At 42.2% G+C, this 16,060-nt stretch overlaps 1 protein-coding gene and 1 long non-coding RNA gene across 6 annotated transcripts; one reads left to right on the top strand and one right to left on the bottom strand.

Annotated features, from left to right (window-relative positions):
- The first annotated feature begins 100 nt into the window (after positions 1 to 100).
- LOC125745341 (T-box transcription factor T-like) lies at positions 101 to 10,381 on the top strand. 5 transcript variants are annotated; one of them, XR_007398633.1, is made up of 8 exons: positions 101 to 985; positions 2,519 to 2,688; positions 3,015 to 3,083; positions 3,857 to 4,029; positions 5,956 to 8,110; positions 8,612 to 8,758; positions 9,508 to 9,640; positions 10,013 to 10,381. XR_007398633.1 is itself a non-coding variant. In XM_049018098.1 (4 exons), the coding sequence occupies exons 1-4, from the start codon at positions 7,942 to 7,944 to the stop codon at positions 10,065 to 10,067; spliced, it is 504 nt and encodes a 167-aa protein (XP_048874055.1). In that variant the 5' UTR covers positions 7,786 to 7,941; the 3' UTR covers positions 10,068 to 10,381. The 5 variants fall into 5 exon arrangements, 1 of the variants encoding a protein (XP_048874055.1); XR_007398635.1 differs by having other exon boundaries at positions 3,015 to 3,087; XR_007398634.1 differs by lacking the exon at positions 2,519 to 2,688.
- On the bottom strand, positions 9,634 to 12,985 carry LOC125745343 (uncharacterized). Its single transcript, XR_007398638.1, has 3 exons — positions 12,846 to 12,985; positions 10,055 to 12,372; positions 9,634 to 9,866 (listed from the first exon to the last, which is right to left on the bottom strand). It is a non-coding gene; the product is annotated as an uncharacterized LOC125745343 (long non-coding RNA).
- Between the last annotated feature and the right edge of the window lie 3,075 nt (positions 12,986 to 16,060).

Genomic DNA, 16,060 nt, shown 5'->3' with positions numbered 1-16,060 from the left:
TCTGCAGCATATATTGTATGAATTTCCATATTTACCTTAATTAGTTTACGTGTAGCTAATATTCTGTACTTACAAACAATGCAGAAACCTACCAAACATTGCCAGGCCGTTCCTGTGCTCACAGAGCGTAGTGAGCTTTACTTTACTCAGGATATTGTGAAAGGTGCTGAACTTAGTGATGAGACAGTTAATACCCAGATTCTGGAGATCGCCTCCTCAAAGTGTGGCCCAGCGACTTCAAGCTGGGAATCGGGGCTTGCTAAGTTTATGCAATATCGCGTGACCGATGACTTCCGATTCATCCTGAGGTGTAAGAGGCTTCGAATCCTGTTGGCTCTTCAAAACTTTTATATAAGTGAGATGATTCTAATTAGCAATGGTAGTGGAGGCCAGTTTTTAACCAAAGAACCAGCCGCCAGGTGATGGGTCACAGCAAGGAGGGGTATGGGGTTGGGTATCAGTGTTTGGGTACATTTAATGGAGGTGCGATAAAACATTTGGTAAGGTTTAGCAGCGTCTGTAATGTCCCTGCATTGTAGGCAGAGCTTTCTGGATAGATTCTGGAAACACACACCCCTGTATTGGACAAATGGATTCAGAAAATGGATGGATGGATGGATGGAATGCAGTGTTTTTCATGTGTTTTCATGAGTGGAAGTGAACTTTTACAGAACTGAGTATTTCAGTAAGTAGGAGAAAAATCCATTTTTGATTAATCTTATTGCCTGTATGTTTTTAATGCTGCACTGTTCAGTTGCAAATGGTAGTTCCCTCTGAATCCCATCTTCGCATGTTAGAAAGGCTCTTGTAGCTTTAAGGAACACCGGTGCGTGCAAAGGACTGTGGGTGCATGCAGACGAGAGCGCGCGGGAAAGCCTGAAGGAATAGGTAGCACGTCAGCGAGCTGCAGTTTATGTATAGCTAGTTTAGTTGTTCCTCGCAGTAAATACAGTCCCTGGTTTTTATGTATGCGTCACTGACGAATGTAAGTACTAAGTTTATTGATTATAAGTCATAAGTGACGCTGTACTAATTTAGTGTACTTAATTGCGCGGGTAGGTTAACGTGACCTAGCTTGGGTACTGTTATAATTATCGCTGACGAGTGTTCCGTTGTATACCTCGGAAAGATATTTGCGTTTATTTCCCGTCCAATCATTCCCTATAATACGAATTGCTGCTAATGTAATGTATTGTTGTGGGTATAGCCAAACTTATCAATGTTAAGGCGATATGGTACAATTATGCATCATGTTAGTGTATTATGGTAATAACCATTGTAAGCACTGTGGTAATTAGTTTTTCCTGTTTATTTGTTATAGAACCATACATAAATACAAACTTACTTAGCAACCCACTTCGTCTGAGTGTGCACCCAACTGACCTCAAGTAAGATAAGCCAGAATAAAACTAATTGTTCCCCCCTCCTGATTGAGAACGTGTATCTGTTGAAATACGGTCAGCAGCCCCCCCCCCCCCCCCCATCTTGTCTATCCTGAATCTTGACTGATATCCCACAGGGAGTACTACCCTCCTGCAGCAACCCCTTACAGTTTCCCAGGGGAGTCTGGCCCCCCTTTCCCACACCGCATCAGATTTTTCAGTTTCATTCATTTCTCAGTTTATGGGTTATGGGTATGAGCCTGTGTATTTTCACATTTTTTTGCAAACTCCAGCCTGGCTCTTCCCTGTTTCTCATTGATGAAGGGCTTCTTCCTTGCTTTATGGGTCTTCACCGCTGCTTCTAGGAGCCTGTCCCACCAGTACACTTCACACTTAATGTTTTCCATTCCTTTTGAAGGTCACTTGAGGTCATCCTCCGATTTGTTTGACACTGACGGATGAGTTGATGGTCATCTCTGGCATTAGAGGGTTGCTTCTGCTCTCTGCCTGACTGGTTTTTGATTTTTCCCAGTGTCTCCTGCTTCTTCACCCTGTTCTTGTGTACTGCGGTCTTAGAAACTCATGAGCATGGAAGCAACCTGCCTCACAGTGTAGCCGTCTGCCAGCAGAACCAGGATTAAACCAGAATTTAACAATGCAGATTTTAAAAAAGTATATAGAGTGGTCTCTCAGTTTTTTACAGAGCTGTGTATTGTTTATATGTATTTATTTTATGTTATGGCTGCATGTTTGAACCTGGGACCAGTTTTCAAATGGAGTCCTTTTCAGAATACTACATTCACACCCCCAAAACCTTCATATCCCAAATACTGCATCATGAAAGGTGAAAATTGGTAGGTTTATGCTGGTGAAATAATGAAGATAGATGCTGCTACTTTTAAATCATCCACAAGGTTGTTTATTGAAATGGTTTATTGAAAGGCATCTAACAATTTCAAACACATATGGAGATATAATAGACATTCGCCTCAGAATTATTTTTCTGTTGTGTAATTTTATCTTTAACGTGACCTTATTAAATTTGTTCCCCGAAGTAATAATTTCATCCCACACCCGAGTGCTTTTGCACGCTGGTTATATGTGCTGTTAGTGTCCTAACAGCATTTTCTACCCAGGGAGTCTGATCGAAACCCAAAATCAAGCTGCTGCTGTGAGCTCCTGCTGAGCACCCTGCTCGGAGGCATGTAGACTCGACGGACGCTACGGAGTGTTCCAGTGACCGCCCACTAGTACATATCTGCTAGACTCGACCCTCGCCGTACCGTACAAAGCATAACACAGTGAGGTGAACGGTGATTTCGTGTCATCTATATTCTTGTCCTCAGTAGGCGTTATGATGCTGACATGTCACTGAACGTGTCAGCCAATGTAGTCCATATCTGGTTTGATATCTTACTCCTGGGGATACCTGCATTTCTAGGGACACATTGAACTGCTTACAGACTTTTCACATTTCCCTTCGTCTTCATCAAATAGTTTCTCAATTGGATTTCTACAGAAGTTCAGAAGAGCAGGCCTTGATTTCTTTGGACAACCTGTGCTTAAAGCATGTGACTGGACATTATTATTCTTAAAGATGGAGAAATATGCGTCTTCTCTGTTCATTCCCAGAATAAGGAGTGAAATACAGGCAATCTACAGCCCAAGGAAGGCAGACAACCGCCTCTATCTGATTACATGGTCGGTAAGATCAGTTTCCTGGGGAAATCAGTGACCGGAGATTGCAGGAGGAGGTGTGTCCAAGCAACTAGACAAGGCAGGACCAATCAGATGTCTTGGTCCTCACTCCACTAGTTGCTTGGACCCACCCCCTCTACAATCTGATTGGTAATCTCTCTGAACCAATCACGTTTTGTTCTGCCCTCAGAGGATTTTTGTGTAAAATATAAGCATACCATGAGTATACTTTGCTTTTTTATTCCTTATTTGTTGTGTTTAGTTTGTTTTTATTTTATATGATTTGTGTTTCTAGACTGTGCCAACATCTCCCATGTATGAAAACATTTTACAGGACGTCTGCTGATTGCACTCATTTTCACAGCTGTGCAAATATTGGTTTGATTGGCCTGTTGGCGCATAAGTGTGCATGCTGTTGAGGTATATTTTACAGGACAGTTAAAGCATTTCTTTTGTACCCAGTTGTTAATTCTTCATTGTGCATCTGCAGTTTTGTAAAAAAGTGTCAGTGTTTGACAATTTTGCCTGTGCAATCAAAAACTACTGAGAAAGTCTTCTGAGAAAAACCTAATTTGGACTATTGTCTATATGGCTTAAAAGTACAAGGTCATGCATCTATCTCATCAGTGCGATTTAGCAAAGGCACAGTGCGGGAAGTGTAACTCTCATTGCTGTCAGTGCTTTGAGCAGAAATTTATCAGGCTGGTTAAGGAATACAGCATTTTAATGTCCTTCACTGTTAACTTAAAGAGGTTCCATGCCATTTTGTTTTTCAGACACTGTGAACTATAGACAAGATCTCACTTAGATGCAGTTCTCCTTGATGTAGCTGGGTTTGATTTGTGGCTGGTGTGTAGCTGGCCTCTGAGATGTCGCTCATGACCCTGATCAGCGCAGGAAACATCCATCAGTGAGCAGGAAGGTGTTCCTTGCTGCGTCACGCAAGAAGGTGAGGCCGGGACATAAATACCCTGTGTGACCTGGGACCTCGGGAGACTCCAGTGGGCCAATCTAATTAAGAACTGAGTCCATGAGCCTCCATATTCCCGTCTCTTTAGCCCAACAGAACTTTTCTCGGCATGACACTGACATGAGGTATATGAGTTCAGCCCCCATATCTATGGCCCCCGGGAAGCAGGGGGAGGGGCAATATTCCCTGCCCAGTTTGGTTCCTTCACTCTGAAAGTTATTTCCCTTGATGCTTTCCGCCTCTTCTCTTTGAGCAGGTCTGTGTTATATAATGTTATAGGTGGTTTATCACATCAAGCCTTATTCCTAACCCAGTGGTGCTGTAAATTCATTAGTGTGGAAATGGCGTAGGGTGAACCGGTCTATGTGTCCACTTGTGTTTGGATTTGCTTGCAAAATGTCTTTTTGTGTATTTGGTTTTGAACACAGTGCTATATTGAACAGACTTTCCCGAAGATTTAGTGAAATAGTGGGCTTATTTTGCATATGAACTTCAGAGCTGGAGATTTTAGGTCCAGAGAGTACAAATCCAGACCAAGAGTTTGTTTTAACCAACCAGTTGAGTGCTCTGTGAATGTGACTTCTTATACTACTGGTTGGTTGAAACAAAATCTTGGTCTGGATTTGTACCCTGTGGACTGTAAGTCTCCACCTCTGATGAACTTACAGTTTTGAGAACAGAGTCGCAGTCTCAGCAGATTTGCTTTTATTGTAACTCTGGATAAGAAAGATTTCACCGTGTTTAAATGTTGGTGCCTTTAAATGAAACTACAAAATATTCAGTGTTTATTCTGTTATTTTCAAACTAGCAAACAAGTGTTCATTTTGTAGAAAGGTTACATATTTGTTAAATCAATATTTGTCAGCGCCTATAAATTAAATACTTAATTTGCACAGCCCAATGGAATACTCAAAATTAAACATCAAACAAACCTATGTCAGAAATTATTTCATTTTAGACTGTTGATAAGCCAATGTTCATGATATATCAGGAGATTTTTTAAGCTGCCATATTTGAAAGATTACCTCATTGATGACATTTATCAGCACTGCTCTTACCTGAAAGATATCAGCAGAAACGCACTGTGGACAGGTATCTGCCCGCTGTATTTACAGTGTCTTGAAGTCCTTAAATCAGCAGTGTCCTGATAAATGAAATCCAAGCTAAAGTCCCTTATATAAGGATAGTGTGATAGAAAATTCTTGATTATGCTAATCAGTAATCAATAATGGAATATAGATGATTATGCAAAATGAATGACCTAATCAGTAATTAACAATTGAGTTTATAATGGTGTTGTTGATTTACACAAAGTGGTTGAAACAATGTAATTTACTTGTCATTAATTGAATGTATCAAACAATCATGCAAATCTACTTAAGTAAGAAATTTCTATTTTCTATAGAGGAATTAACATGTTTGCCATATATTGCTTGTTAAGCAAGAGGCCCAGGTCAAAGCAAAGGCATGACCTGAGAAGTAAGCTGTTGCAGAAGATGATATAAAATGTATGCATGGTATTGGATAATATAAAATGTAGAAAAAGAGAACAACGAGTCCTAGAATAATATAGCAAAAGGAAAAGTCCCAAATAGATAGACTTGTTCTAAGCTGATAGGTGGACCTTGAAAAAGTAGAAGAAACTGGTATCTCCAGATGGCCAAACTTTCCTTTTGCTGCCTGGACCTTGAAAGGCAGAAGTAACTGGAACGTCCAGATATCCGACTTGTCCTTGATTTGTCGGATGACTGTCGCATTTTAGGCCATAAGAAATGTATGCATTTGTTGCTCGGGGAGCAGAACACGAGACGCATGATTGCTGAGTGTCTGTTCCCTTTGAGCGCATCGAATAATAAAGTTCTGTCAAACACTTAAACATTGGACTTTGAGAAATTTCTTCCACAGATTTGAGGGCTCGTCCGGGATCGGAGAAAGGGAGCAGCCAGAGCGCACGGACGGCGAGGAACAAGGTGTCCTGTTAGAAGGGAGCGGTGAAGCGCTACCGTCAGCCAAGGAGCGAGGAAAAAAGTTACTCGATCCGGCTCAGCATCCCATCCTCGTCGGACGGACGCCTGGACGTCCCAATCCGATCAACGGACCAAAATTGAAGCAAAAAAAAAATTGTAAATTGATTTATTAAATCACAAGTCGATGTTTAAGTTTGTATAGTATCTATATCTGCTGTTTGACAAACTTTGGGAAAAGCGCTAGTGGATTGCGATATCCACAGGAGGATCCTCGTATTCACAGGAAGGTGAATACAGGTATTTGCAAGGAAGCAAATACAGGTGTCTGTAGAGACACAGGTCTTTCACAAGGAAGTGAAAGGGTTTTCACGAGGGAGTGAAAACAAGCGGGTTGGTTGGCATTTGCCCCACCTGGGTATAAATAAGGTTGTGTGTGGAAACTGTCCCGTCGGGCAGTTAACACGGCTCTGCCAGGGGCAGCCTGGTAGCGGACTGAGTCCTGCCAGGGAAGTGAATGAATAGTAGCTGCCGCGCTGTGATACGTGTCCTGCCGGAGGAAATTGTGTGAAGCGTGTAAATATCCTGGTTGTGATGAATGTGAATGTGTTGTGTTGCCTAATGCGGAATATCAGGTAAACAAACTAATAAGTGTCCAGAAAATTAGACAGAGATACCGGTGTAAAAAGCGCCGGAGGCCAAGCGGCCGTGCCCAAACTAAATTTGTCTCATTTATGAGGACAGACACAAGTCAAAATTTATATTGCTGGAATGTGTGTCTGGTGCGCATAATAAAATATTAATTATATTATTCACCAATCCTGCTAAATCAAAGTATTCGTTTGTGTTCATAATAAATAGCTTGCTCTATCGCAATTTGCTTTCTCGCAACGAAGAAACTTGCTTCTGCTTTCGCAACGAAGTAAACCGCTTAATTTCCTGAAGTGCTTTGTTGAGGGTAACTGTTGAACAGATAGGAATAGTCATGGGCAGTTCAAATAGCAAAGAAAACAAATGGGCTCCAGAGGGTATGACAAAATTTGAAAAACAAATGAGAAAACACAGTTGTCGAAAGCCAGGCGAGAAACGTACGTGTCGTGATGTGGTCGAGACTGAGATGGGAGAGAGTTTTGCAAAGAATGTGCCAAATGGAGTAAAATGACAAGCGGGCGCTGGCCCGTGGACGGCACGTTCGATCCAACAATAATGCAGCATACAAAGCGTGTAATACAAAGCAAAAAGGGATGTTGTGGAAAATATGGGGATATTGATAAGTTTGAAAAGTGGATATATGTGGCTAAATTGAAAGAGTTAGAGAAGGAAAAGGCAAATAATAAGGGACTGAGGGACCAACTGGCCAGGGAGACAGCGGAGTTAAACGCTGAAAGGGCCAAGAATGAGGCTCAGGCCCAATCCCTCAGCATGGTGTTACAGAATACTAAGAAGAAAAAGGAAGAGATACCTCTGTACCCTCCTCTGCCAAATGTGCCCCCTCCCCCTGCTTATCATCCTCAGCTAGGAGCAGCTGCAGCAGCACTGGCGTCTGTGGAGGCCACTGCCCCTCCCTCAGAGAAGAAGGAGGAAGATGACGCAGTGGGGGGAGCAGGAGCCCTGCCGCTGAGACAGAGCCAGAGACTGCTGCAAAGGGGGGAGACTCAGCCTCACAGCCATCGCAGTTGTACCCCTTAGTGGAGATGCCTGACCCAAGGGGCCCTGCGCCTGATGGAACACCGACGATGGTGTATGTCCAGCGCAACTGGGACTTGGCTGAGCTGAGAGAGATGGTCAACTCCCTCCCAGATCCACGAGAGGTGGGAGGACACCGCTTCTGGCAGGAGGTGATGAACCTGGACGACGTCTACCAGCACCACGACTCCACTGCACAGCTGCTTATGTGGAAAACCACACACGACATGATGTGTATGATATGCAAGACTTCATGGGGAACGGATTTCCTACAGAAAGGATTCAAATTGACTATATTTATGTGGGACATCAAGCCACTGCTGCTTCTGTGACACTCCAAGAACAACAGCTTCGCTGGTTCTGCCCTGGAGATGAAGGCGTTCCATATGTCTCCTTGGGAAAGGTAGAAGGTAAAAACTGGAAATTTCTAGGATTATTGGTAAAAGAGTGTAAGGAGCGAGATGATTGGGTGAATGTGGAGGAAGGTAGATGGGTAACTAAGGACGGGACTGTACAAAGGTATGACAAGGTTTTAATTGTTGAGGTAAAACGGGAAAAGGGAAAAACGATTTTGGGCAAATTGTGACGGCTGAACCTCTACGGGTAATGCCTAAGTCTCAGTACAGACCACAGCGCGCGCAGTACCCCCTCTCCAGAGAAGCAGAAGAGGGAATTGAAAAAATGCATGGCGATGGTTGAGATAAGCTATTCTCCAGTGAACTCCCCCATCCTGCCAGTAAAGAAAGCAGATGGGTCCTGGAGATTTGTGCAGGACCTAAGGGGGGTAAATGACTCAGTGTATCCACGAGCGTCCATAGTCCCTAACCCAATCACCATTCTATCATCCATACCCCCAGAGTCTAAATGGTTTTCAGTTATTGATCTGGCAAATGCTTTCTTCTCTGTTCCAGTTCACCCAGACTCTCAGTACTGGTTTGCACACACCTTTAAAGGGAAAAGGTACACCTGGACAGTCATGCTTCAGTCATGCTCCTCCTTGAGGAGTAACCGCTCCGCACCCTATCCCAGCCCCTACACCCACAGGAGCGCATCACCCAGTGAGCAGCCGCCCTGCTTGTCCCCTCACACAAGCGCACACTGAAATCATGGTCCTAAGCTCTTTGTGTGGGTCACCACGATAGTACAGCACACCGACGATTACCCTCTGACTGAATCAGAATCAGCTTTATTTGGCAAAGTATGTTCACATATATTGGGAAGAGTCAGACATTTAATCAAAATAATTAAGACAAGACATAAACGTACAGCTCTGTTGATATGCGACGTATATAACCTCCGCAATCACAGCACTGCTTCAGTTATCGATTAAAGAGCAAATTTCCAAAACTCACTCAGTCCGATAACCTAAAGTAATAAGTCATAATCCTCTTCATACGTTGCAGTAATGGGAATGAAATCTCACTCAGTGTTTATGTAATCGAGCGATGGAATTTCGTGAAGTTTCCAAAAGTCCACAGAAATCTACTGAAAAACATTCCTGCGGACTGAGTTTTTGACATTTGCTTTTCAATTAACACAATTTTCTTCAAACTGAGGTTTAACAGAATTCAGCCGTATGCTGTTCAAAAAAAACTCCAAAGAACAAAAACAGAAAGGACATCTGTCTGAAAGGAAAATTGACACAGGCTACAGCAGTGAACAAATCAATGTATTAAAGTTAGGCATTAAGTAACTGGAGGCAGTATATACATAACATGATGGCATGCCTTTTCTGTATTGACCATATTAAGGACGCTGTAACACTGCTCACCACATACCTGCTTCATTTATTGTTTTATACTTGCAGCTGCTTATTCAGACAGCTTGTCTACCTGTCTGTCCATGTTGCCGTCCCATGACAACTGGTCCAGCCTACAGGTGCCGTCCCATTCCGGCATGTTACCCATGAGTCATAGCGGCACCTCCGGGAGCAGCTCCAGGTGAGCCCGTGCCTCCCCTCCCCCACCATGCTGAGTCGCGGGCCCCCGTCTTCCCTCTTGTTCTCGCCTATACCCACATCCTAGCCTGTGTCTGCATCGTCTCACCTCGTTAACAGGTCTTTCACCTTCTTCTGTCCTGATCCATTCAGGCCCATCACTGCATTCTGGGACATGCTTTGATTTATTTCGCCATAGTTACTCTTTGTTTTCCTTTGTACTTTGCACTCTACAAGTAAAGTGAATAAAAAATAGGCATTATTTTGATATTGTTTTAGTACAGTGACACTGTAGTATATTTGTTGTTCTTTCCAGGTAACACTGCATGCTGATTTAACGTCTTTCCTTAATCTCCACCCCATTGCTCACACACAGCCAGCATCCCAGTTTGTGGTCATTGAGCTCCTCCTCGCTCACCCCAGTCTCCTAGTCCAGTGGAATGTCCAACAGCTTGGTCTCTCAGTTCCTGCGCAGCTCTACAACTCATCACCCAGGGCTCTCGCACCCAGCCACAGTGCCCCTCTCAGGCTCCCCGCTGTATGACGGCACTGCTCCATCGAAAGTTCATGAAGCCTCACAGTACGACGCCTCTCCCCACGCACGCTTAGCCACCACCTGGACTCCCATCACTCCTCCTTCCCTGTAGGGCGGCGCACTTCCATTATTATTGCAGTTTCTATTGTCGCTCTGTTGCTTTTCCTGGTGCTGGACTTTTGACAAATAAATACAACTTTATTTGTTGCATTCAGTGACAAAAGTAAGATTCGCCTGTTTAACACCCTCAGTCTCCACCCTATGAGCCCCTTGTTGGCGGCAGAATCAGGAAGATGTCGGAGAAAGCAGAGGTAAAGTGAATAGTCACCTCGACAATAATGTGGAAACCGCTTATGGTGATCATGCCTGTGTGGGTGAAATGGATCACTACAGTATATAGCCGATTTTTCCCTTTTTCTTTATGTCTGGCAGTTTACCATCTCATAGGCATTTTTTTTCTTTTTATGCACTTTGAGATGCGTCTAGGTCAGATACGACCAAAATATTTTTTTTATTTCAGAAGTGAAAAAAAAATATTGCTCTCAGATTCTGTTCAGTTGTAGCTTTTTAAAATAATGTACCTTGATTTGTGTTTGTTTAAAATGCCATTACCTGCTGCTTACTGGGCCACTGAAAATGTCTGGCCCAGCTGAATTTCTTGGTTTGAAAATCTGGCCCAACTACTTTCCAGACCTGGACTAGCCCTACTGAATCATACACTAATGTTATTCTGTTATGTGGGCTGTTGAGATAGGGAGATTTGCAGGATGCTGCACGACGGGTGGTGTCCCTGCTGCAGAATGCCGTCTGAACCAGCACCTAGAGACAGTGAGGGTTGTTGTTATCACCTTAATATTGTATATACGCAATCTGTTATTTCTTAACTAATTTAATTGTAATGTATTCTTCTGATATGTTGTGCACAGCTAACAAAAAAGAGAAAAATGCAAAACCAAAGGAAGGCTTTCTTTTCTCTTAAAAGTCTTTTTTCTAAACCAACTGAGAGTCAGTTAGAGGGGTGTTCATTATCAGTATTGTTGCTGGCATTTCTGAAAATGTGCCAATTTTAGTCAAGTGGCTACTTTTCAAATGCAGTCCCTGGCCAAGATGAAGAAAGCCAATAAGTCGGGTTAAAACAAAGTTCATGAAGACTACATGATAATATTAAGCACTGACATAACAAACAACATTTTTTACCTGCAAAATATACAGGAAATATACACTGCAACAGGCTAGGATAGACAAATAACCAAATACACTTGCAAGCCTGACCACTTTAGACCCCAGATTAGAAAATTCGTGAATGAGCATATATTTTTTCCAAGTTTTGTTTACTTTGCTTTCAAGTTCTCACAAATAAAAAAAAAAAAAAAGATTTTCCCACTATAGCCAGATCCAGTTTCTGTGGGGGGCGGGGGTGACAATTTGTAGTAATAACTATTTCCTGCTGAAAAACACTGGTAAACTATCCACATGTCTCTGAATATCTGTGAGTCCCGAGACCTCCATGACAGATAGATATAAGTTGCTAGTGTTGATCGGCAGGAAATCTTCTCCAAAGCCCCACCACCACCTCACACCAATCCACCCAGGGCTGTAGATGAACAAACTTCAAATAAATTTGATGTTAATACAAACCGGATCAACTTGTGGTTTGTGTCCACGTGTACCAGAGACAAGGGCCCTGGTACAGAGTACATTTTGCGTACAACACAGCCAAGACTTGACAACCTTGATATGATGCCCATGGAATCAACCCTATGCATGGAGGCTGCAACTCTTCTCCACCGAACCCTGTAGCCCATTGACTGCAGCCTCCCTCTGACCATCCTGTAGCCTGCATTTGGTAGATCATTCTTAACCGAAGAAACCAAATTGTCAAGTTCCTCATCACTGATGGAATTATATGTGTCCCTAACACAGAGCTCATACTCTTTCATTCTTCTTAAGATTGTTCTTCTTGAAACACCCATCAGTGTGGCTATGCAAGGCACAGGAAGTTGAGTATGGAGCATTTCTTTAAAACGTTGTTCTTCAATCAAAATCTTGGGTCGTCCATTGGTGGCAGTGACTTCCTGTGTGACACATGGGGCTGGACGTTCCAGATGTGCCCTCACAAGGTCAAAGAGCTCTTGCAAAGCCAGGGTGATAGCAGGAGGTACTTCAATGTGATTAGACAGGGCTTGCAGAAGATACAGCTCCTGATGACAAAGGAACTCCAGGTAATCCAAATTTAGTGGAGTCGCGCTGAATCCCATTTCCATTTTATGCAGAAGAAACCTCTCCATTCTAATGCTAATTTAATAAACATTAACAGATAGCACTTAAGGTGGTTTCGCCTATAGTCTGCTAATACTAACCCGAGAACTAATATCTGAGGAGCGCTCTTACCAGGATTTGAATTTATTAAATTGGCTTTGTGATGTTGTATTAACAAATGTTATTCACAATGCAATTTACCGTACATTGGCCCATTCTTTTATATACGGTAAGAGGAAGCGGGAAATTCCCAAATTATGATAGCAGACTGTGAATAAATAATATTGCACGAGATACCAGCTGTACCGCATTGAATTTCAAGCTCTGCTTTAAGTAAGACACACACGATGCCAATCCTCAACGTGGAATATGAAAACAGAATCTCTAAAAGATGTGAACTCAGTGTAAAACTTACTTGCTCCGACATCATGATACTCAGTGTCATGATGACAGTGTGAATCCCACATCCATTGGTCAATTATCTTCATCTTCTACCAAAGCAAATAGCCAATCGTAGTCAATATTAAAAAAAAAAAAAAAAAACAAAGAAGCGGAGCCATTAGCCACTGTTCCCGCCTCCAAAGTGTCAAAATTCTTCCTGTCGAGCGAGCGAGTGCTGTGCAGACGCGAGCGCGTAGAGGGGATGGGTTTCCAGCACGCGAGTGCACACACGCGAGTGGTTCAACTTTTGGCACTAATTTAACGCCGAGCGAGTGAGTGCTGTGCAATCGCAAGCGCGTAGAGAGCATGGATTTTCTGCTCGCATGCGCGCGGGGTTTTTAATCGCATGACTTTTGGCACTAATTTAACGCCATAAGCCAGACTTCTTGCAAAGGTTGTATGAGTGCAAGTAGTTCTTCCGAATTACTTTGCGAAGCAGCTTCACAGGATAGCCGTCCGGGGGTGCGGTCCCCAAAAGCTCCCGTTAGCAACAATTCATCCATTCAGTTGCATGGTTCCAACTATGCTTTTGGGAAACGTATCCCAGGGTGGAAATAATCGAACGCACCACAACTCCGCACTCATATACTCTGTTTCGTAGCTTCCTCTGTTGCTCGAAGTTTGCGAACACATTCTCATCAATGTCGTACTGGGAAAAAGCTCCCATTTTCTTCCAGCAGTCTTTCTATTCTATCTGTTATATTATCGGCAGCATCCATTTCATCTTTAGTAAAAAGCATTTTTCTAGTGAGATACTGTACTATTTATGTCCACGGTGGCCATGTTGGATTAGACGGCAGCAATCGAATGAAGATGATGAACCAGTTAAACACCAGTATTCACTAGGACCCTCAAAACTGACAGTTTGCATTTTAAGGCTTATTTCGGATGTGTCTGAAGGGTTGCATCCTTCTATGGCTGCATTTGAAGACCGAATGTGTCACATCGGTGCAACAAGGCCATCCTGTATCCGAGGATCCTTCAAATGCCTTATTTTTTCGCCAAGATCTCAAAATTGTTTGCGATTTTTTTTAGTAAATTCTAGCACCCAGCATTCTATGTCAAACTTGAGCTACAGTCCCGAGAGTTCATAATCATTTCCAGCGATTGAAAGGTTGCTGGTTCAAATCCTATGAATGGCAGGAGTGATCTTATTGTTAGGCCATTGAGCAAGGCCTTTGTCTGGGTATGATGTGAACCTATATCCATCCCTGCAAGCATGTCCTCTAACGTATGGGGAAAACTTGGGGGTTAGTTGCAGGATTGGCACTCCAGCTACCAGAAAACAACTCGTGCTATTCCATTCGGACTAGTGTGGTGCTGAGGTATCGCCTGCTGCATGCCTGCACTCAAGTTATCATTCCTGAGGTGGTTTGTCCTGTGGTGGGTGCGGCAACACACAGTAATCAGTAAAACAACTGAGATAACTAATGACAGTACAGACCTGAAATGTTGGACTTTTGCTCTTAGGAAGTCTATGTTCCTCCTGGAATTTTGTAAACAAACCTGAGGTGGACAAGTGGGCAGTCTTTCTTAAATCTGATGAACCATGATGGAATGACCCATTGAAAAAGTAGTTATCAGTAACGGCTGGATCGACATTTTAAAGAAACATATTACAGGTTCAGTTTTACTTGTTTATTCAGTGAAATATACACAACTTACAAATTCTATACAACCTTTCCACTTTTTGCACAATAGATGCAATCTTGTAATCTACTCACAAATGACCAGTCCTAATATAATGAATTAGGTGATCTAAAGTTATTCTTTTGCATGGGAATCTAAAAGAAAAGAATTAGAACATTAAATATATTTATATATATATATACACACACATACACACACACGTTTTTAGCATACCCATTCTCCCCTAAAATAATACTCTGTAAAAAGAACACCTTTATAAATATAGATCACACAAATAGTCAAAAAAGTGTTCATTGTTGATAACTGATTTGTCATTATATTTCCAGTAATACTTTAAAGTGTCTTGGTTTTACTTTCCAGTGTCTATCTGCATCAGGGACCAACTATTCCTGCATCATTCTGCACAGTGAATAACTGACTATTGATCCGTTCTGCAAAACCTATCACTTTTACATTAAGGCATACAAAGCAGCTTAACTTGTCCCGTCATTACCCCCACATCCACAAAGCAGCCAGCATTTTGATAAGTTTTTAGAAAAACCTTAAGTTCATAACAGTGATTGCCTATTATTCATTAAAATAAGAAATACCAATACAATAACATAAAGGCTTATGACTTTTTATTTAATATGCTTTTTTTCAGCTTAGAGCAGACAGTTCAACAACTGTATTTTATTCTTATAATAGACTTATCTTTTATTTTTGTAATTACCTGTCTAAGCACACAGATATGCAACCCCCCCCCCCCCCCCCCAAACTCGGCAACGTTTGCAAGAGCTTGCACTTTTTCAAATTTATTGACATTTTCCTGCAAGAAATGGCCAAATCGACATATTGCTTGCATTTAGACCATGACCCATTGATGGTATAGCATTGTGCTTTCATGTGTTTTTGCTAGGCTCCGCTTCTGGGAAGATGAGCGCAGCAAGCACATTTCATTTACCAAAAAGCTGAGGCATTGCAAGTTATGTTGAGCCATTATACAGAGCACAGATGAATATAGTCTACATATAGTAAACAATGGACACTTTGGAAATTAAAGTAGCAGTGGTACCTTGGTTTGCGAGCATAATTCGTTCCGGAATATCAAAGCAAGTTTTCCCATAAGAAATAATGGAAACTCAGATGATTTGTTCCACAACCCAAAAATATTCATATAAAAATGATTAATACAAAATATAAAGTAAAAATACTTAAAATAAATTCACCTGAACTTTACCTTTGAAAAGAATCGTGGATGGTGTGAGGGAGATGAGGAGGGTTATTTCGTAGGATGACTTTCACTATAACGGAATCACTGCTATCTGTTGGCTCACTGGAAACTTTTTCTTTTTGTGTGACTAACAACCTAAGGAACCTATCCAATGAGAGTGGCTCTTGCCTCCTTTTCCTTTTGGCTCAGTTGTGATTACATGAAGCTAAGCAGACAAAGCATAATACTTATATTTCAAGACCTCGCTCATTTATCAAGTTAAAACTTGCTCATCTTGCAAAACACTCGCAGACCAAGTTACTCGTAGACCAAAGTTTTACTATATA

Source organism: Brienomyrus brachyistius, chromosome 6 (assembly GCF_023856365.1).
Source record: "Brienomyrus brachyistius isolate T26 chromosome 6, BBRACH_0.4, whole genome shotgun sequence".
NCBI lineage: Eukaryota > Metazoa > Chordata > Actinopteri > Osteoglossiformes > Mormyridae > Brienomyrus > Brienomyrus brachyistius.
Note: the sequence above shows the minus strand (reverse complement) of the source record. Positions and strands in the feature narration are given on the sequence as shown.

Bases quoted from the DNA above. Each gene is read 5' to 3' on its own strand.
- LOC125745341 (XM_049018098.1), top strand. From the start codon at position 7,942: ATGCAAGACTTCATGGGGAACGGATTTCCTACAGAAAGGATTCAAATT. The intron at 8,111-8,611 runs GTAAAAACTGGA...TCTCTGTTCCAG, and splicing joins CTCCTTGGGAAAGGTAGAAG to TTCACCCAGACTCTCAGTAC. The intron at 9,641-10,012 runs GTGAGCCCGTGC...GCTCACACACAG, and splicing joins ACCTCCGGGAGCAGCTCCAG to CCAGCATCCCAGTTTGTGGT.